The sequence below is a fragment of the Rattus norvegicus genome, chromosome 15, assembly GCF_036323735.1.
Source record: "Rattus norvegicus strain BN/NHsdMcwi chromosome 15, GRCr8, whole genome shotgun sequence".
Classification (NCBI taxonomy): domain Eukaryota; kingdom Metazoa; phylum Chordata; class Mammalia; order Rodentia; family Muridae; genus Rattus; species Rattus norvegicus.
The window spans coordinates 101468892-101489801 of NC_086033.1; the positions used below are offsets into that span (position 1 = coordinate 101468892).

The following is a 20910-nucleotide window of genomic DNA, read 5'->3' on the forward strand; positions in this document are numbered from 1 at the left end:
AAAACAGCAACTTTGGAAAAAATTCATTTCTTCAAAAAAACCCTTCTCCTCTTCTTGCGTCACATGTTTCAGTATAACAGTGAAACATCGACAAGCACACTTCCCACACACACTATTTCAGGCAGATATTTTGACTGTTCGTATCCTGCTCTCACAGTGCACTTAGCTGCAAGCTTAAAGGCAAACACTCAATGTTTGTGTTGGTGGTGGTGGTTGGAGATGGTGGCGACGGTGGTGGCTGTGCTTTTGGAATAAAAAGAGGCTTAATCAGTATAAGGACTTTTAATCAAAGGTCACGTAGGACTAGCCACACCTTACTTTGATGACGGTGACAGACCCAAGCATTTTGTCTGCGTGTAATAAGCAAAGTTGGGGGATCAGCATCACTGCTAAGGAGCACACGCTCAAGATTTTCACCGATCCCAAGAAGAGTGAGGGTGCATTTAGTGACTACCTAGGTCAAGCAGGAGAGAGCCTGTTAGGCCTCCTCTGTGTATCTCTTGCTGCTTAGGCCTGTCTCCATTAAGGGTGCATAGCCTTTGCGAAGCCTTCTGTAGTGAAGGAAAGCCAGAAACGCCAAGACTCCAGCAAAACCTCCCAGGATTCCAATGACCACTGAGAGGGTTGTGGTCCAAACTGGAGCTTCTTCCACTGAAATGAGAGTAGACAAGAAGGCTCCGTGGTTACAACTCCGTCAGCCAAACACTCCTAGAAAATGAAACTATTTCCCTTTCTCACGTACATTTGTTTGCAAAACAAAACAAGCCTTGCTAGAATTTCATCCTCCCTCTTCTCACTGTTCTCAGAGCCACCGCTGTTTTCCAAGGCAGCAGAAAACATTATTTAAATCGGGCTGACTGCATTTAGTAAATCTGTCACAATAGATGTTTAGATGCAGAACAAAACCTCTAAGGAAATGCACACCTGCTTTTGTAATATAGAAACTCGCTTGTAGACACGAGAGGTAAGATGATCTTTGGGGGAATGGATAAATGAACGACCCTCTCGGTGGGAAATTCTGCTATTGTCTCTACCCGTGTGGAGGATGATAAAAATGTGTAAGAGAGCAGATGGACTCTCCTGACAGAAACGCCAGCAGAGGCAGACCTCTTTGTGTATTTCAGTAGTTTTGAATAAGATCTAAGCCTCTCACATTATATATCTAATCTGCTCACACTTAATTCTACTCTCCCATGAAGTTAGTGTATTTTTGAAATTCGTTTATGCCTGTGTGACATTTCCTTAAATCACATCAGATGCTGCAGAAGGCTCCAAGCCATCATATCTTTCAATGCCTAACCCTCACCTAAAGGACAGAGTACCTTCTCAACCTTCTCCAGTCCCAACGGCCAGAGACCATGACTGTATCCCTCCAAAAGGAGTTTCTTTGTCCTTTCTTTATATGACCCAGCAGAACTTGCTACTACTTATAACTTATTTTTTCATTTCATAATATAATATTTTTATTAATATTATATGATGCCAAGTCCAGCATGATCATGGAAGAAACAATGTGACACGGTTCCTACCCCTGGAACACTTCCACAAGTGTTGACAGTTGCTGGGTATGAGGTGTGTGTATGTGTATGTGTGTGGTGTGTGTGTGTGTGTATGTGTGTGTGTGTGTGTGTGTGTGTGTGTGTGTGTGTGTGTGTGTGTGGTGTGTGTACATCTGTTCCTCCTTCGGGAAATGTTCACCCTTCCAAAGTTATCACGGAATGCTCTCCCTGCCAAGGTTAATGACTCTATGACAATTAGAAGCAGCACCAGTCCAGAAGGCAAGGGTGTATCTAATGTCTCAGCAAAAACAGTAAATGCTGAGACCTTCAAGAGAGCCCTTAAGGCTGTGGAAAAGAACTCTGAAGACATGAGCTCAAAAAAATATGTGATTTCTCAACTATGCAACATATAAGGACACAATATGAATTATATAAGGGGCTTCATGGGCCTAAAAGAACAGAGGCAGCTGCACTATGAGCCAACTTGTCAGAAAAGTATTAAGAAAGGAGATAAAGAGATCTAGGGAGTAGTAAGAGACAGATTCCATTCAGCCAAGTTTATTGTTTGTGCTTACAAAGGCAGGCAGATTCCTGAGTTCACAGTCAGGTACAGAAAAAGTTTAGGTCCAGGCCCAGGTGTGGTAGGAATGGTAATTTCAGGACAGGACCCCAACCAGTTAAACTTATTGTCTGTGCTTACAAAGGTAGGCCAATCTCTGAATTCATTTGCAGTGTCAAGAAAAAGAAAAAAGAATATGCTTGCTGTCTTTTTTTAGAATCAGGGGGCTGGGGTCATAAGATGCTGATTTGTGGGATAAGTAACCGACTAAATTGATATTAAATAAAGGACAGGGCTTTGGTCTGCAAGAGCTGAGCTATCTGGATAAGCTGTCTAGAGATCTCCAGAGAAAGCTGTCTCAAGCAGAACACAGGGTATCAGCTTGTACCCACAATTTGATTTCCAGTCTTTCTTCTCACCACTCCTGAACATCCCTTCCTTGGGACCACCAACCAAGCCAAGGCTAATCCTTGGCAATATGAAATATAATTGTATATAAAAATGTAACATTTGATTGATTCTTTGATAGGTTCATGCATAGTGTTTTGGTATTTACCTTCCAGCCTTTCTCTTAGCTCCTTCCAGATCCAGTAGAGCATGGTAGACTTATCAACGTTCACACCTTTAGGAAAAATAACTCTCTCCTCCATCAGAAGCCATTAACTATCAACAGTGTCTCAGTTATGGGTGGGAGCTCATCAGGTACACCACTCAGTGCTAAACTTATAGACTGTTAATGACTTGACCATGTGCAGTTTTTATATGACCTTGTACAGTTCTTGTGGAGCCCTGTGTGATCTTGTGCTGGTCTTGTGTGATCCTGTACAGGTCTCGTATGATCTTGTCCGGGGCCTTGCGTGAGCTCATTATAACTTCTTAAAACATGGAGTTTTAAACAGGCATGTTGGCACACACTTTTAATCCCAGCACTTGGGAGACAGAGGCAGGGAGATCTCTGTAAATTTGAAGGCAGCCTGATCTACAAAAAAAACATAGCAAGTTGCAGGCTACCCAGAGGAACACGGTGAGAACCAACAAACCATGGATTTTTATTCTGGCATTTCTTTAACGAGACGCCAAAAATTATGGCCTCTGATTGTCCAAATCCTGTTGGCCTTTTTAAAATACGTGTTTAGATTGTGGTAACATACATATAATATAGGCTTTTACCATCATAGCTATTTCTCACGCACTTCGTGGTATTCAAGAACCTTCACATTTGTGTGTGGCTGTCATCACCATTGTCTATAGAACATTCCTTGTTCTACAAAACTGAGATGTAGTAGCCATCATATGGTGAATCCTAGTCTTCTATAAATGCCCAGTGACTCTCTGCCTAGGCCCTTCCAGTAGAGCAAGGTGTGGAAGCAAAAGGGTTTCCTATTCACTCTGTGAAGATAGACTCATTCAAGTACATAAGGGAAGCATAAGGCCAAGAACAGGCAAGTGAACAGGAGAAACAGCATCCAAGTCCATGAATATGTAAGTGCATGGGAGTCCCACGACGTGTAAAACATTGAGTAGAGACATCTGGTTGGAGTTGCAGAGTAATGGCAGGAAAAGATCGTGTGGCTTTTCAGGGGAGATTAACGGTGTTCCGAGGACAAGCTTGCTGGGCTCTGAATGTGCCATGAAATCTAGTCTGTTCTATTGATCTTCTGGTGTGTCTGGCTTTTAAGGGAACCGGAACTTCGGAGAAAGCCCCTTCCTGCCCTTTGGGAAGCAAAGAGCAATAAGAGACGGCAGGGAGGAGAGGAGGCGTCAGAGATGTCTTGGTTCTCTTTTAGTTGAGAGCGCTCTGCTTGCCAACATCTCACAGTCAGGGATCAGGCGGGCAGAGCCAAGTTTCCCTCTCCCAGCCTTCAATTAAGCCACCTGTGCAGTTCCCTGCCCGTCCCTCTCCCTCCTCAGTCTAAGGCACCTGCTCACCTGCTGGGCATCCATCAGTCCCCTCAACTCCAGCTTCAGATCCATCCTGTACAGTCTTCCCTGAGCCACTCACTGCTTCCTACCCTCAGCCAGAAGAGAATGTGCCTCCCCACAATGCGTCCATGGGTAAGAGGGCCATCTTAAGATAAAGGCATTTGATGTTCAGCAGACGTCACTTCCTAGTGCCTCCTTAACTGACTAAACGCAGGAACTTGAAAGAAACAAGGCCCGTCAGCTGTGGAAGCAGCGGGAAACTGTACAGACCTGCAAAAGATCGCCTCATCGGCCACCGCTTCCCTGCGGACTCCCTTCCCATAGTTTGCCTTTGTCAAGTCACCTCCCTGTGACTTCTCACTCTTGGTTTAAAGTGGCGTCTAAGCTCCTAAGTCATTGACTTCTCTGGGTCTTCCTTTCTTTCTGTTCTAGGAAGACTCCGGTGTCCCATAAAGAGGGGCATCACATTTCTCCTGTTAATCTTTCCTTTGTCAGTCTGGGTTGCTGAACGCCAGTGAGCCCAGGAGTTAGCAGAGAAGAACACCCCTTACTCACACCCCTCCCCGTGCAGAAGTCTACATTTGATGGTCAAACCATCGCCCAGCATGGTTGTTTATCCTCTGGGAAGTTGACAGATTTTAGGCATATTTGGGACTTAATGATGCCTGCTAATTGATTTGTTGATATAAAGAATAAAAGCAGATCAGGGTGCCCGGATCACCCTAACCTATCATTGTGCTTAATCCAAGAGCAAAGAGAAAGAAGTTTTTAAATGGATGCCCTCAGCATTCCGAGTTAGTGCCGACAGGAAGCAGCCAGTGCCAAACAGAGGGGAAAACAGAGAGATGCCAAAAGAGTCTCCATGTCAGAGAGCAACATGAGGAGCTCTGGAGTCCCTTTGTCGGCTAAGAGTAAGGGCAGTGACAGCCATGAATGGGAAGAAGCTTCCAGCAGATTCTATTCTGCAGCTTCTCCACAGTTTAAAATATTTCTGTGGTTTTATCTATCCTTTCTCAAGCTTCCCTAAGACTCTGTGAAGGACATGTGACACCCTGGAGTCTGGGCAAAAGAAGAGAGATATCCGTGCCTACTAATAAAGGTATCCTGGATTTGGAATCATGGCATAACCTCCATGAAGCCCAATCTGTTCTGAAGCTCAATGATATCCTGGGTAGACCTGTCCATACAGCACTCATGTAGCCAAGGCTGACTCAAAACACCTGGTGCAGCTACAAAGTAATTTCACCCTATCAATCAAAGAAACAACGGATGAGTCACTTGGACTTTATTGGTTACATGTGGGGGCAGTTCTCATAGATTTGGTGAGTTAAGCTAAAAAAAAAAAAACTGTGAAATCGGGCAGAAGAGTTGACATTACCTCTGTAGGATGTGTCTTTTAACAACTTACAGTTTCCCTGAGTGGTCTGCAGTTAGTCCCTTTCTGATGTTTAATTGGTAGCTTAATGATTTACCTAGTTAAATCCAAGGTATTCTGAAAATAGCCAATAAACTTAACTCAGCCTGAATGCTTCAATTAACAGTCTTGCTTACATTAAAGGGAAAGAGAGAAAGAAAGCTGTCTTAGCAGCTGACTGAGTCACCCACTTAGAGGCCGTACTCCTTACCTGACAGATCAATGGCATAATTGTAGCCAAGTTGGTCTGCGGTTAAGAAGAGCTCCTCATTGGTCACTGGTGGGAAGAAGGGGACCATGTTATACATCCGATTGTGACCAATGGGTGCCAGCTCCTGAGGCCAGGCATCTGTGGAAGGGTTGTTTTTCCTCAGCCACTCATCAAAGATGGCGTCCGTGAAAGAGTGGAGGACCTGCAAGACAGATGAACATGGTGCTGATCAACTCACCCGACCCCAGCCATCTCTGCAATGGAAGATAGTGTTAACGTGGAGCGTGTGTGTGCCTAGCCTAGCCCTGACGATGCATGCACACATGCAATGACTGGTGGGTTTCAGATGAACCTTGCGATGACATAGGGACCCACCTCCTCAAAGGTATGTAAATCCTTTGATCGAGTGAACTCATGTTGCAAATTCCACACTGGTTTGGAAACATCTAAGACCTTCGGCACATAACCAACCAGAGCTTCCACTACCCAAAGACTATACATGGACTGACCCTGGGCTCCAACCTCATAGGTAGCAATGAATATCCTAGTAAGAGCACCAGTGGAAGGGGAAGCCCTTGGTCCTGCCAAGACTGAACCCCCAGTGAACGTGATTGTTGGGAGGAGGGTGGTAATGGGGGAGGGTGGGGAGGGGAACACCCATAAAGAAGGGGAGGTAGAGGGGTTAGGGGGATGTTGGCCTGGAAACCAGGAAGGGGAATAACAATCGAAATGTAAATAAGAAATACCCAAGTTAATAAAGATGGAGGGAAAAAAAAAGAATAGCAAAAAAAAAAAAAAAAAAAAACCCGAAAAGAAAAAAGACCTTCGGCACATTGTGCTAATTAGTGCTTCTGGAAGAAAGGAAAATATGATAGATACATATTTTCCTCAAAATCTAGATGTTTGAGCCTAGCAGAAAAGAAGAGGTAGCCGTCGCCATTACTGTAAAATTAACGAGCGATAAAAAGGAAATAAAAACACTGAAGGTGGATTTTCGGATTTCGCGTGCCCTTTTCCTACCCATTTTACAAACCTCTTCCTTGAATTCTTAGTATCGCACAGCAATAAAAAGTCTAAAAGTATATGAATACACAGAACACTCGTTTTTATTTTCTCAGAGAAGCTGTAAAACCCTTTCAAACACTGCCGTCTTTATATATTTCACCACATCACCAGTGCAGTCCCCATACGCACAGCCCTGATCTTTTTTTAAACAGGGTATAAAAGCAAGAGTTCAGTTGACTTGTTTTTCTTTTTAAACAGGGTGTAAACGTAGTTCAGTAGATTTCACATCTGGCAGTGAGACTTCCTCTTTCATTCCTAGACTGCAAGGTCGGGATGCTCACGGACATCATTTGTTCTTCCTCGTATGTCTTAGACATGGTCAACTCAGGTCACAATATACGAGCCCCACCTCTCTGGAGGCAGCCATTTTGTCAGGAAGCCCAACTCAGCCACACAGAAAAGCCAACAGCAACAAATGCTAGCTAAACTCCAGCTGCCCCGGTATCTACCACTATCAGACTCCAAATGCCTCAAGATCATGACCCACCCAGGCTCAGTAAAGCCATTCCAGAGTCTCTGCCCAAACTCATGGGAAATCACAAGAAACAAAATGGTCACACAGACTTCAAGCTGAAGTGTTGGGGTCATTCTAACACAGTAGTAGATAACCACAGGGAAAGGAGTAAGTCTGAACAGCTCAGGACAGACTCAGACTCGCTCCACCAAACACAGAGAAAGCTGTTCCTTGAACCCTAGTGTTGGCACTGGGGGTCAAGGATCAGTAAGTTCCAAGAATAGGAGGACATGGATCATGAGTGTTGACCAAAGGGAGCACTGCAAACATCGGCAGTGGACACCAGCACGTGGCAGTGTGGAGACAGAGAAGGCAACACAGAACCTATAGCAGCTTCTGTTGTGTCAGAAACGTTAGCAAAGGGTGACTGTCGCTTCAACTATAGCATCGGTGCTATTACCAGCTTAATTTGACACAATGGCTCATAGGAGAGGAATGAAGGGATCCCTATTTTATGGGTGTATGCAGGCTACTGTTCTCCGGCATCATGACTTTGTAGAGCTAGCTAATAAAAAGATGGGCATTTAGGGAGGCCTATGGTACATAATTAGCCCTTATTAAATACAATGATTAATATTGTTAGTGCTTGTTCTGTGTCAAACGCTACCCTAAGAGCTTTATGAATAACAATGTGCTGGAACCTCAGAACAACCTGACTTAATGGCTGCTGCTTTCATTAAGTGCTCAGGCTACTGTAAGGAAGGATCTCAGGCTGGGTGCCTGAGACGCTGCGAGCTCATGCTCTTCCCGTCCTAGAAGACAGAAATCCAAAGTAAGATGTTGCTGGAGCTGGTTCCTTCCCGGGGTCTTTGCCACTGCTTGGTCGTGGCTCTCTGCCTTCATCTTCATTCATGTGTTCTTGCCACGCCCAGACCCCTGGACATCACTTACTAAGGCTTGAATGTCTCTCTGAAACTCCTGCTGACATTCCATTGCCACTGACGGTGAGACTGAGTCTGAACGCCTGGATAGACTAAGACTGTGATTACGGGTAGGGGTTGGTTACTATAGGACCCATTTTCTCATTAAAAACAAAACCAAAACCCAGCTTCTCCTGTTTTCTCTCCTTGGTCAGAAACTCCCATGCTGCCCTTCCTGAGCTACCACAATGCTGGGACACAGTGCGATGGCCCCGGCCAGATGCCAGTGCTGTGTTCTTGGACCTTCTAGCCTTCAGAACCATAACAAAATAAACTTCTATTGTTTACAATTAATGCAGACTGTAGACTTCTGTTATAGCACGGAAAGCAGGCTAAGGCCCCTTGCATACCGGATAAGGCACATGCCCCTCTATTTCACCTTACCTGAGCTACTTACCCAGAAACAAAGTCACTTACTTAGAGTGATCAAGGATTAGGATTTTAGTATTTCAGTGAGGGAAGGCACGATCTAAACAGAATGTAAGATACGAAGCATTAAGAGATTTGTCCAAAAGCAAGACGGAGCAAGAGTGCTCGAACCCAGGATGCCCAGCTGTAAAGCCAGAGCTCATTTTACAATAAAATGTTTATGTTGTTTTTAATTCAGTACATGCGTGTGTGCCTGAGTGCTGGAAAGTATGCGCATGTGCGCTAGTGTGGCTACAGAGACAACAGGCCCACTGGAGCTGGGCTCACCAGGCAGCTGTGGACCTGACATGGGTGTTAACTCGGGTCTTCTGCAAGAGCAGTCTACACAGTAGCTGCCGAGCCATCTCTGCACCTCTGCATCCATCCTCGTCCCTTTGCAGAGGAAGCCAGAATTCTTTCAGTTGGTTTGGTTTGGTTTTGGGGTTTTCGAGCCACGCTTTCTCTATGTAGCCCTGGCTGTCCTGGAACTCACTCTGCAGACCAGACTAGCCTCGCAAGTTCTGGGATTTAAGCTATGCTAAAGCCAGAGTTCTCAAACCACCTATTTCTTTTCCCATACAATAAATCACCCTGTTCATCAATCACTTGGCTGAGTCTGGAGCCCAACCACAAGAGCAAATTAGTTTTTAGGAATATCCTCACGTTTGACCAGGAGGATGAAGTGTAGAGTTCAACTCAGGAGTTCCTAAGTCAATTGTGAACTTTCACGATCTCTGAGCCAATCCATGTCAGAAATAAAAGTGTGATTAGGAAAAAGACAAGAGAATCTCAAGGCACCAGTAAGATGCAGGGCCAGTGCAGCAAGAGGCTAACAGCTTGTAAAAACACAGTGAATCCTCCCAGTGCAAAGCATATAATTAAAAAAGCAGACAAAACTCTAAAGCAATTTATCATCAGCAGAGATAAAAGGGAGGAGAAAAACAATAAAAGACAATAGGTTTCATAAGGGCCATAAAACATACAATAAATGCTCGAGTAGGAACAACATACAGAGGACCCAATTTACAGAGCCCAGTAAATGAGGAAGAGCGTCGTGCTGGGAAAGCCTGCAGACTACAGTGAATAGACTGCAAGTGGTAACACATCCACGGCCACAAAGGGAGACAGTGTAGCCAGTGCAGAAAGCCTCTGTGCTGAAGCTACAGATGCTGCTCTTCCACAAGAAACCTTGTGTTCTTTCTGGGACGCTAATTGTATCTTTGTTGGACACAGTTGAAAATTAACTTGGGCATTATTGCTGTAACGGCCAAATGCTATTTCAGGGTCAGATGTGGGGAGCAAAAGTCAAGTAAAGGTATAGTATTATGGACTTTTATCAACTACCCAGAGACGTAAATGCGGGTTGGTATTAAAATTTAGCATTTAGGAATAACGTGACAAAGTCTTGCCTGGCTCCATTCTGCTTCCTCCTAGCAAAAGAAGGATAGGTTCAAGAAGCAGGGGGGGAACTCCTGAGTCTCCACTCAGAAGCACTGTTGAAGAAAATGGGAGCACATGGCTAAAAACCGTTTTAATGTAATCCTTGCAGGGGAAAGCAATCAATCAGCACGGATCGTTCTCACAGGCAAGAGAATACCACACGAGAATGCAGATGAGGCTAAGGCTACCGCCAAAGGGCTGGAACTGAGCTGGCTATAAATTTCGACTCTTGCCATACAGGAGAATTGAGAAGACTTTCTGCACCTGGAGAAAAGGAATCACAAACAGCTGAGTCCAGCCGCAAAGAGACGCACACATTATCAAAGGTCAGCACACTGCGGCCTCCACAGCCCCAACCACCCAGAAGACACCCCTTATCATCAGAGAGGCTTGTATGATGGTGACATGTTACTGTTGTGGTTCTAGATTCGGAATTCAGAGGTAAAGTCAGATGTGATTGTTTAAAAGTCGCAAGGCATACATAGACATGGACAAACAGGCACTGCCCTCTAATTTAAAACTTAAGGCGAAAGTTTAAGTCCCTTTTCAAATGTATTTAAGCTGGTGAAGGTGCCTTTAATCCCTTGCCCTGGGGAAGCAGAGGCAGGAAAATCTCTGTGAGTTCTGGTCCTCCCAGTCTGCTCTATATATAGAATCCCAGGCCAGTCAGAGCTACATAATACGCTGAGACTCTGTCTTGAAAACAAAACCATATTTAATCAGCTTGCTCTTTCATGGATGATTTTTTTAATTCTTGCCTTTTTCCACCAAGGCACTGAAGCAATGTATGGTCCTGTTTTCACATTTCCTGAAATAAGCCATAGTGTGTGTGTGAAGTGGTGAGGGGCATCCAGACTTCTACCTGCGTGGCTGGGCTGTGCCCTAGAAACACAATTCAGTCAAAGACAAGAAACAGCTTTGTACAGACTGGATGGTGTGTCCTTCCCTAGCTCATGGTGGATCCCTAAGCCTGGCTGTGACAGTTGGAAGCTATAGCCCCCTGCAAGATGCCAGACCATAAGAATGGAGCACTTATGGACAGGATCAGTTCCCTTAGAGAGGACCACGGAGAACATTTTCTCACTTTCTCATTTTCTCACTTTTGTGAAGACAAAGCAACAACAACAACATCAACAACAGCAACAACACAGCCTTCTGTGAACCATGAAGCAGCACCTCACCACACTCTGATGCTTTCCCCTTGAACTTCCTACTTTTCAGAGCAATGAGAAATGAATGTCGATTGGCTGAGCCCAGTCTCTGGTATTTTCTATTTTCATTACAGCATCCTAAATGGACCAGTGTGCGATTGTAGTAGAAAGAGCATTTGGGCATTAACAGGTGGTAAGACAGCTCAGTGGGTAAGTTCAAACCCCATTACCCACATTGGAGAAGGAAAGATCTGACTCCAGAAAATTGACATCTGACCACTGTACACTACAGGGCACAAGTTTGTGCATGCACACACAAACACAAAATAGGTAAATAAGTTTTTAAGGCATAGAGTGACTAAGGAAGGCATCCAATGTCAACCTGTGGCCCTCACACTCACCTGCATGAACACACACACAGAGAAGGGGGGTGGGCATATTTCTCTGTCATTCTGGAGAAGTTTTTTCAGAAAAGAAACACCTCCTGGTTCAATCTGTAGCGTGATGAGACAGACTGGAGAGACTGCTCAGTGATTCAGAGCATGCGTTGCTCTTACAGAGAACCAAAGTTCGCTATATAGCATTTACGTGGTAGCCCACAAGTGCCTGTGACCCCCGCTCTGTTGACCCCAAAGAACACCAGAATGCATATGGTATGCAGATATATGTGCAAGCACTCACACATACACGTACAAATAAAATAAAAAGTCATCATTAAATTAAATGGATATAATAGTACTATATATGTATCACCGTACATATGCTTGGTCCAGGAAGTGGCCCTATTAGTATGTGTGGCCTTGTTGAAGGAAGTGTGTCACTGCGGGGGTGGGCTTTGAGGCTCCTTTATTCAGGCACCTGCCAGTGTGGAAGAGACTCTCCTCTTGTTTGCCTTGCAATGTCAGTCTCCTGGCTGCTTCTAACCAAGATGTGGAACTCTCAGTTCCTTCTCCAACACCATGCCTGCCTGGACCCTGCCATGCTTCCCACCATGATAATAATAAACTGAACCTCTGAACCTATAAGCCAGCCCCAATTAAATGTTGGCCCTTATAAGAGTTACCTTGGCCATGATGTCTCTTCACAGCAATAAAACCCACACTAAGACAACATGGAATATATGTATGCAAATATTTATGCCTACATGCCTATGAATATATTGTATACAATATAAATAGCACATAGAAGAAACTGAACCCTGGAAATTCAGCAGTTAATTCCTTGAGGGGAAAATGTTTATGGTTTTGAAATTTTTGAGCAAACACAAAGATTAGGTGCACCAGGGTTCTGCTATTAGTGCATCAATTTTCTGAGCACTGTGGCCAGTTCAGCAAGCATCCTCCTCCGTGAGGGTCTCTCTGAAGAGAGAGCTCTGTGGTAGTGTGAGGGTCCAGTCTGCTGAGAGCTACCTCCAGGCCGTGTTTTGTTGTGGAATCAGAAAAGCCCTAGGGGACGGAAACTGAAGCTGGTGCTATACCATCCTAGATGTGCGCAAAAACTATGGCTTATCAGTCATATTTTATCTGACTGATAAGGAGGAGCATCTAATTCAGTCCATTCGTACTTAGAAAGCCCTATTGTTGAAAAGGCATTTAGCGTCTGCCCATGTAACATCCTCAGACCAGATGGGATTCACAGAGACCTTTGCCTGTGGTGGTTACCCATCCTACCTTTGGCTCTTCTAGATCTTACTCAGACAGGATGCCGCTTAAGAGGTAGGGACTGTGTGTCCGCTACATTAAACTGCATATTTAAAAAGTGAACGCCGCATTTACGAAGCGTGCACACAGTGAAACCAATGGCCCCATCCTTTCAAAATTAGTGAGACATGCCCTTCCCAACTAGGGTTAACTCTGCTGCTTAGCCTGACCTAACAGCACTGAACTGGCTCAGCTATAATGAAAGCCATTGTGGTGGGTTGAGTTAAGAACTGTCCCAAAGGCAAAATCGTTGGAAGAATTAGATGGAGAAATTGTGTGAGTGGTAAACCTTTCCAGCTGATGGGCGTCTGCCTCAGCATCTCGAGTCTTACGTTCTTGTAATGGCTGTTCCTGGTTGTCAACTTGACTATATCCGGAATGAACTACAATCCAGAACTGGAAGGCTCACCTGTGATCCAGATCTTGAGGCTGGGAGATACAAGTTTCTGACCTGGATTTTGGCATGGAGATCTTGAGGCAAAGTGGCTATGAATCCCAGGAGACTAAATTAAGGAGATCTCTGAGTTCAGGGTCAGCCTGAGACAAAAGTCACAGATACGAGCATGGTGGTACACACCTTTAATCTGGGTTGTACCTTCTACTGGAGGCCTACATAAGGACATTGGAAGAAGGAAGATTCGCTCTTCTTCACCTACATGCATTTACTTGCTAGCACATCTGTTGGATCTACTAGCCTTGTGGGACTGAGAACCTTCTAGATCCTTGGGCTTCCCATTCACAGCTGACCATGGTTGAGGAGTTGGACTGCAGACTGTAAGCCATCATAACCAATTCTCTTACTATACAGAGACATTTCATAAGTTCTGTGACGCTAGAGAACCCTGACTAATACAGTTCTCCAAGTTTCAAACGAGGAGTATGGTTTGGCATAGAGAGGTTAAAACATCATGTCTGTGTTCATACCTATAGAATAGGAACTGTCACTGAATAGATGTTCAATAGTGAACAGCTTCTTAATAACAGAAAATAAAACAGAAAACGAGGTTTGGAGGGCAAAGCCCAGGATCCACACTTAGTAGGCCATACTCTAACCTCTGCCCGACCCTAAACAAAGTCACTACACATGTGACTGGGCCAGACCGGATGTGATGTCAATGAACACACCAGATTCTCATAAACTAAAAATAAATTAGTAAGATGAACAATTTAAATTTGCATGAACCTGCTATTACTTTTTCCGTTAAAAGCCTCAAAAACAGAGGATGTTGCGATTTGTTGACCATTCAGAGAGCAAATCAGTCTCACTAATTCTGGTTCTTTCGAACATTTTTTATTTTTTTTAATTATACAGACATCATGATGAAATGAACACATGGCTCGTATAAAAGCAAATGTTAGCAAGATTTGTAAATGCATAGAAAAGATACAAAGCTTCATTTACAAGAGAAATTCGAATTAAAACTTCTCCTGCCAAATTAGCAAAGAGGAGAAGGCAAGACAGCACAGGGACAAAGAGCGCAAAGTCAAAAGGAGGGGCTAGCAATGACCATGACTGCACCATGCAGGGGTTAGGAGGGACTGTCCTTCAGTCTTTGGGGACAACTCAGGATTTTTATCCAAAGTCCAATGTTTTATCACCCCCTCCCATACAAGGACTCTACTCTGTCTTCTCACCTTACCTGCTCTACATGATATATCTTAATATTACTGGTAAATGAAAAGATTAGGAACTGTTAAATGCCTGCTGTGACTTCAGTGTGGTTTGTCCTCATCAAGATTCATGTTTAATTTTAATTCCCAGTGTAAAGGTGTAGAGAGGTAATAGGAACATTAAGTGACTAAGTCATGAGGGACCGATCTCCTGAGTGGCTGACACTCTCTTTCTGGTAGTCATCAAGTAGCTGAGCTGCCTAACTGGACCAGAATCCAACTCCTGTAGTAGCTGTTACTGAAATACATTTGGCTTCCTCAGCTCTTTGTTTCCTCTCTTGAGAAATGCTTTCTTGCTGCCTTCACCATGAGTTGAGGCTACACAAGGTCTTCAAGTCTAGACTGCAGGAGCACACCCATGAGCTATAGTAATCTGTTTTGTATGATTTACCCAACCTCGGGATTTCTGCTATAGTCATACACAGTGGACTGAAGCAGTGCCCATCTATGGAAGACTGATTAAATTTTTGATGATAAATCTATACAGTAGATCACCAACCAACCAGAATAAGGGGAAAGAGAAAAGCCTTTATTAACGGATGCATGCTGGCATAGAAAAGGAATGGAGAGGAGGAAAAAAGGGAGGGGGAACCTCGGTGGGGGAAGAAAACAGTCTATAGTATATTTTCAATTAGTTGGATGTATAACCTATTTGCTTCTAGGTTTACAAACTATACCTAGAGAGAAATGGTAGCGAGTGGCTGAAAGACAGACGCAATGCTTCATTTAGATAGCTTTCACTGTGAACCTTGTATATGCATTATTAATTTTAGGATTCAAGATTTTAGGGAGGGTTGGAGGTGCAGTCACATGGCAGGGCATGTGATTGGCATACCTGAAGCCCTGGCTTCAATCCCAGGTACCAAATGAAACATTAAGAAACTATGTAACAACGTTATAGTTAAGCGAAACAAGTAGAAATACAATATGTGTCACTAATATACTATAATTGCTACTATATGCAACCTGAAACTTGAAAGGAAACAAGTATAAAAATTGAAACGTGGGCTAAACAGGTGATTGGGTTGTTCAGAGCGCTTGTTACTCTTGCAGAAGACCTGGGTTCAGTGTTTACAGTGTTCTCGCCCTAACTCCAGCTTTCCAGTGCCCTCTTGTGGTCTCCATGGCACTGCATGCACATGGTGCAAGTATAAAAAAGCAAACACAAGCACAAATCAAAATTTCAAACTTAAAAGCTGAACATGTAATTATGAGGATTTTAAAGCTTTTTCTTCAGACTGGAGCAATGGCTCAGTGGGTAAAGCACTTACCACACAGGAGTGAGGACCTGAGTTCAGATCCCCAAGGTCCACATAAAATAGCCGGGTGCCTATGATTCCAGAAAACTTAGAAACAGATGCATGCCAGGGCTCCCAGCCTGTTTAGCTGAGTCAGTGAGCTACAGACTTAGCAGGAAACCCTATCTCAAATAAGTAGAGAACATTGAGACACTCTATTAATCTCACACACGTGCACACTCACACAGAAGCACCGCGCTCACATCCACCTTACTGCGGTAAAGAATGACTGTGATCTAAAACAACTTGAGGAGAAACGTTGTTTCAGCTCACATTTGTAGCCCATGGTGAAAAGAAGTCAGGAACTCAAGGCAGCAACTAAGACAGAGAGCATGGAGGAGTGCTGTTTTCTAGCTTACTTCTCCAAGCTTGCTCACTTTGTCTTCCCATATCCCGCAGGACTACCTGCCCAAGGGTGGCACCACCTATCATGAGCTGAGCCCTCCCACATCAATCATCAACTAAGAAAATGCACCACAGGCTAGCCCACAGGTCAACCTTGAGAAGACTTTTCTTTTACAGTTGAGGTTCCTTCCTCTAATTTATGTCAGGTGACAAAAAGTGTGTGTGTGTGTGTGTGTGTGTGTGTGTGTGTGTGTGTGTGTGAGAGAGAGAGAGAGAGAGAGAGAGAGAGAGAGAGAGAAGATGGTAATGATACTGATTTCAGAGGCTTAGTCCAGTTAGAATTACAGCACATTTGATAGAAAACAAACACGTGAGCTAGCTATCGTTATCTAGTCAACTCACAGACCTCACAACCAACTCAAGTGCTTGGAACTCATTGCATGTACCTTGTAAAAGGGTAACTCTGACGCACAAAAAGATGCCACCTCTCAGCCAAAGGACTTGTACCAAGAAGATGAACGTAAGAGGGCTGGCAAAGCTGTGGAGAAAGGTGAAGACTTACACTGCTGGTTTAGTAAAGCAATGGTGGAAAACGACAGAATGCATCCTCAAAAATGAGAAGTGGGACCACTGTGTGCTCGTGAACTCCAACACGGGGTTTAGATCTAAAGGGGGTAGGTAGTATGTGAAAGGGCACCCAGTTTCTCACCACACTCTTCACAATAGCTGACATTGGAAAATAACTTCCGTGTATAACAGACGCCATGCCCTTAAATGGTGGTGCCTGGGCTGGCTCTGTCGGTAGGCTTTATGCCTGTGTGTAGCTCTGGGTCTCATTCCCCAAACCACGGAAGTTGTGTCTTGAAAGACAGCATTAGATTAAAAAGTGGTGTATATGTATATATATGTTCAATGGGAGATGGTTATTTTTTTTTTTAACATAGGGTCTCCTATAGACCAGGCCAGCTCTGAAATTTCTATGTTGTCAGTGAAGGCCTGGAGTTCCTGATCCTCATGCCTCTAGCTCCCGAGTGTTGAGATTACAGCCATGTAGTACCACTCCAGCTTCTGTTGGATGACAAGACTGGTAAGTCTGCCACACACACATGGGGTGGGATAAACTAGGTGCGGAGAGACAAACTGCTCAGCCCTTTTCTAAGACGCTTCCGGGAAAAGTATCCTGAGGCTCTGGGCAGAATGTCACATTCCTAGCACAGCCTCTTTCTCAGCCTCAAACTGTTGAATTTTTACAGTGTATTGGTTTCCCCAGGGGTCCTCAGCTTCCCTGGGGCCTAACCTCATTTTCCATGATAAATGTGTGGATTTGCTGCAACTCGTCAGAATTATTAGAATTTCAGACATTGTTTCAGAGGGTTTTCCCCTCCTTCCTAACGTTCTGCCTTCTCTTCCTTCTTATCGCGATCCTACACAGCGTTATAGTTCTGTTGCTTGTAGAGATTTTACAAAATAATTTTTAATAAAAGCACTATGCAGCAGGGTTGCTTAAATTGCCTCACAAATATGAAATTCCTGAAGCTATAACTCTGTCAACTAAAATAGTTTAACCTAAATCTCGGGATGCAAAATCATTTAAAGCTCACTTGGCTTCAGCATAGCTTCTTCGTAAACAGCCTTAAGTAAGTGTGTGTTTTGAAAACGGCGACCAAATGCTCTTCCCTCCTCCTTCCTGCTGTTTTGCTGTCCTTGTTTTATGTATCTAATAATACAGTATTACTCCCAAAATTTTCAACATGGAAGATATTAAAAGTAATGAAGACGGAGACAACTAAATACATAGTAGCCTTGAACTACATGTAAGCTTCAATGGTTTGTTTTGTTCTTAGTAACGAAGTTACCAAGTGGGTTCTCACCTAGGACAGGAAAAGCATATGACTACAGTCATAGTCCAGAAGCTAAGGTAGAAGGATTATAAGTTCAAGGCCAGCGTGGGGGACATAGTAAGAGCCCCACCCCCTACAGCAAAACAGAAAATAAGAAAGGCAGAAGGAAAAATGAGAAGACAGGGAAAGTGTCCTATGCTGCAAACAAAGAATGCTGCTCCCTTAGGATAAGAGCCAGAAAAGTATTAAAGAGGACAAAGAAAAACTATGAGATCATAGTACCGGGTTAAATAAGACAAGTGCAAAGTACCACGTGGGCCTACTGTCTGTCTCTCTGCGTGGCTTTACTGGGATACCACATTCAATCGTTTGTGCGTTATCTGTGGCTGCATTCAGTGCTTCAGTAAGGGATGAGGATACAGCCCGATGTTTGTTGAGCAAGCACTAGAACTCAGGTTCAGCTCCCAGGACTGATTAGAAAATAAAGTAAGGGCAGGAGGCAGGGGTGGAGAGAGAGAAGCAGAGGAAGTGGGACGGAGAGAGAGGGTGCTGAGTAATCGAGGCTCTCGGGGCCGGAAAACCCCAGAATTTTGCTATTTGGTCACTTACAGAAAAATGTGACCTGTCCTTGTAGGCGAGGTTCACGAGCTTCCTCAAAAAGATAGCAGGTCGGGCTGGAGAGATGGCTCAGCCGTTAAAGGCTAGGCTCACAACCAAAAAGATAGCAGGTCTACAAAGAAAATCATTTAGCGCCATTGCTATTATTTCCTTCAGGAGCAGAGCAATGTTTGTGAAGAGGAAGCTCTTCAACCTGTTACAGAACCTCATGTTCTACTGAGAGCAACTTGAAATACCGACAAGAGAAGCTGTAAAATTGTCCTTACGAGTAGGGATTGTGTGCACAAATGTATGGTCGACGCTGCACACTTCGACAAGACCTCCTTAGAGACATATCCTTTCAGATAGGTACAAGATTATCTGGGCATGCGCTGAAGGCTGAAATGATAGCCAAGGAAATGATCTGAAACATGGAGTCAGAGACCTCGGGCAACCAGCAAGAGGCAGATGGTGTGATGGCTGCTGATGCCTCACAGATGGGTCCCACCTGGTCAGAGGCAGGGACCAACAGTCCACACGGCTGACAACCCCATCAGGCATCATGGCTGTGCAGACCTGAGAGGAGAAGCAGTTTCTAGAAGGAATGATCACCCATCTCCTCTTTTGAAGGAGACTCAAGTCTAAGTCAAGTTGCCTTGTTTAGCCTCCAGTTGACTTAGACTTAAGTGTCTTCTTATCGTGTCACACAGCCTCCCAGGAGCCCACGAAGACAAACTTGTAGAAACTGATGATGCCGTGAGTTGAGTTCATTCACTTTCATGTGTTGAAGCTCGTGCTCACTGATGTATCTACATTCAGAGATGTGACTTCAAAGGAGACTGCTAATGTTTGTTGAGGTCTTAAGGGTAGCCATGATGGGATAAGACTAGTGTCCTTCTAGGAAACAGCACAAGAGAGTTTACTCCTCCTCACCTCTTCCCATCACTCAAGCGCACAGCCAGGAGGCCCAGGAAGAGAGCTGTTGGAGCTCGAATGTGAAACATCCCCTACAGACTGCTGTCTTTAAACAACTAGTTCACACCTGGTAGCACTTTTCCGGAAGGTTTGATGGAACATTGATGGATGGAGCCTTGCTGGAGGAAGTGATTCACTGTGGGAGGGCTTTGAGGTTCTATAGCCAGAACCCACTTCCTGTTTACCGGGCTCCCTGCCTATGGGTGCAATGGGACTGGAGCCCTCTTACTTTCTGCCATGATTTCTCCACCACAATCACCTGTATCCCCTTATACTGTAAGCCAAAATGAGCATTTCTCCCTTCCTGTTGTTTCTTGTCATGCGCCTTGGTCGCAGTGATAAGAAAAGCTAATACAGGAACTTTCATCCAACGCTAATTGTGTTGGTCGTACACTGCTGATCCCCTGCTCAGGGCAGTGGCTTTTGTTCACACTAACAAGTCAGCAGTGTGTTATTACAAAAATCTGAGCAAGCTGAGACATGGATATTAATTCAACACAAAGGAAAGGAAAATTCTGGAAGAATCTAAATGCAAAATACTATCAAATATGTAAAGGACGAAGGGAGATTTTTTTGTGTGTGTGTTTGTGTGATGGATCCTAAATCATCTACCTAAGGCACACAGCTCTGAAGAAAGCTGGCAAACAAGCAGTGTGATTTGAGAGCCTCCAAAGCAGACACCTTGCTGGAGGTCAGCAGTTGAAAACCGGTATTGCTGTTCTATAAATCTTTGCAGCCAACTTTAACGAGCTGTTCTTCAGAAAGAAAAGCAACCTCAACACCTAGGAGCTGGCCTGGTACTGTCAGCTAGGCCTGGATGTGTTCTCTCAGACAGAAACTACTCCACAGAACATCAGCCACAGACAGGGCCTTCTGTGACTGTGATGGATCAGGACCAAACCAGTATAACGCTATAGACGTGTCTGAGCACAGACAAAATACCCAGTGTCCTTTGCTGTCTGCTACAAATGACTGCTGCTGGTGTACCAATAAACAATATCTGCCTTCCTATGGGCAAGTGCTTTCAGTAGTCAATGATAGAATCGCCCTTTCTTCCTGACAGGATTGATCTGGAATGAAACTCCCTGCTTCTCTCTTCACAAAATACCAGGCACCAACCCAAAGCCTAACCACCTTTTCTAATGTCCATTGGCCAGGACTTCTCCAGCATCCTCATTCTCTCCCCATAAGGAGTTATAACAACTCAATGTGTTTATCTGTGGTAGAAGGAAACAGACACCACATGCCCCAAGCCTTCGTTGGATGCCTGAACCTCAGTTGATAGCAAACCTCACATACACTGTGCGTTCCCTCTACATGCATACCTATGAGAAAGTGTAACTTAGCAACCAGGAATAATTAACAAACTAATAAAATAA

General features: G+C 44.3%; 1 protein-coding gene across 1 annotated transcript in view; it reads right to left on the bottom strand.

The window, feature by feature from the left end:
• Positions 1-267: 267 nt before the first annotated feature.
• The window catches only part of Dct (dopachrome tautomerase), a 38871-nt gene continuing 18228 nt past the window's right edge, over positions 268-20910 (bottom strand). The window contains exons 7-8 of the mRNA NM_001427268.1: positions 5607-5808; positions 268-651 (exon numbers count right to left, since the gene is read on the bottom strand). Of these exons, the coding sequence (NP_001414197.1) occupies positions 479-651; positions 5607-5808 (375 nt within the window). The 3' untranslated portion in view covers positions 268-478. The remainder of the gene's footprint in view (positions 652-5606; positions 5809-20910) is intronic.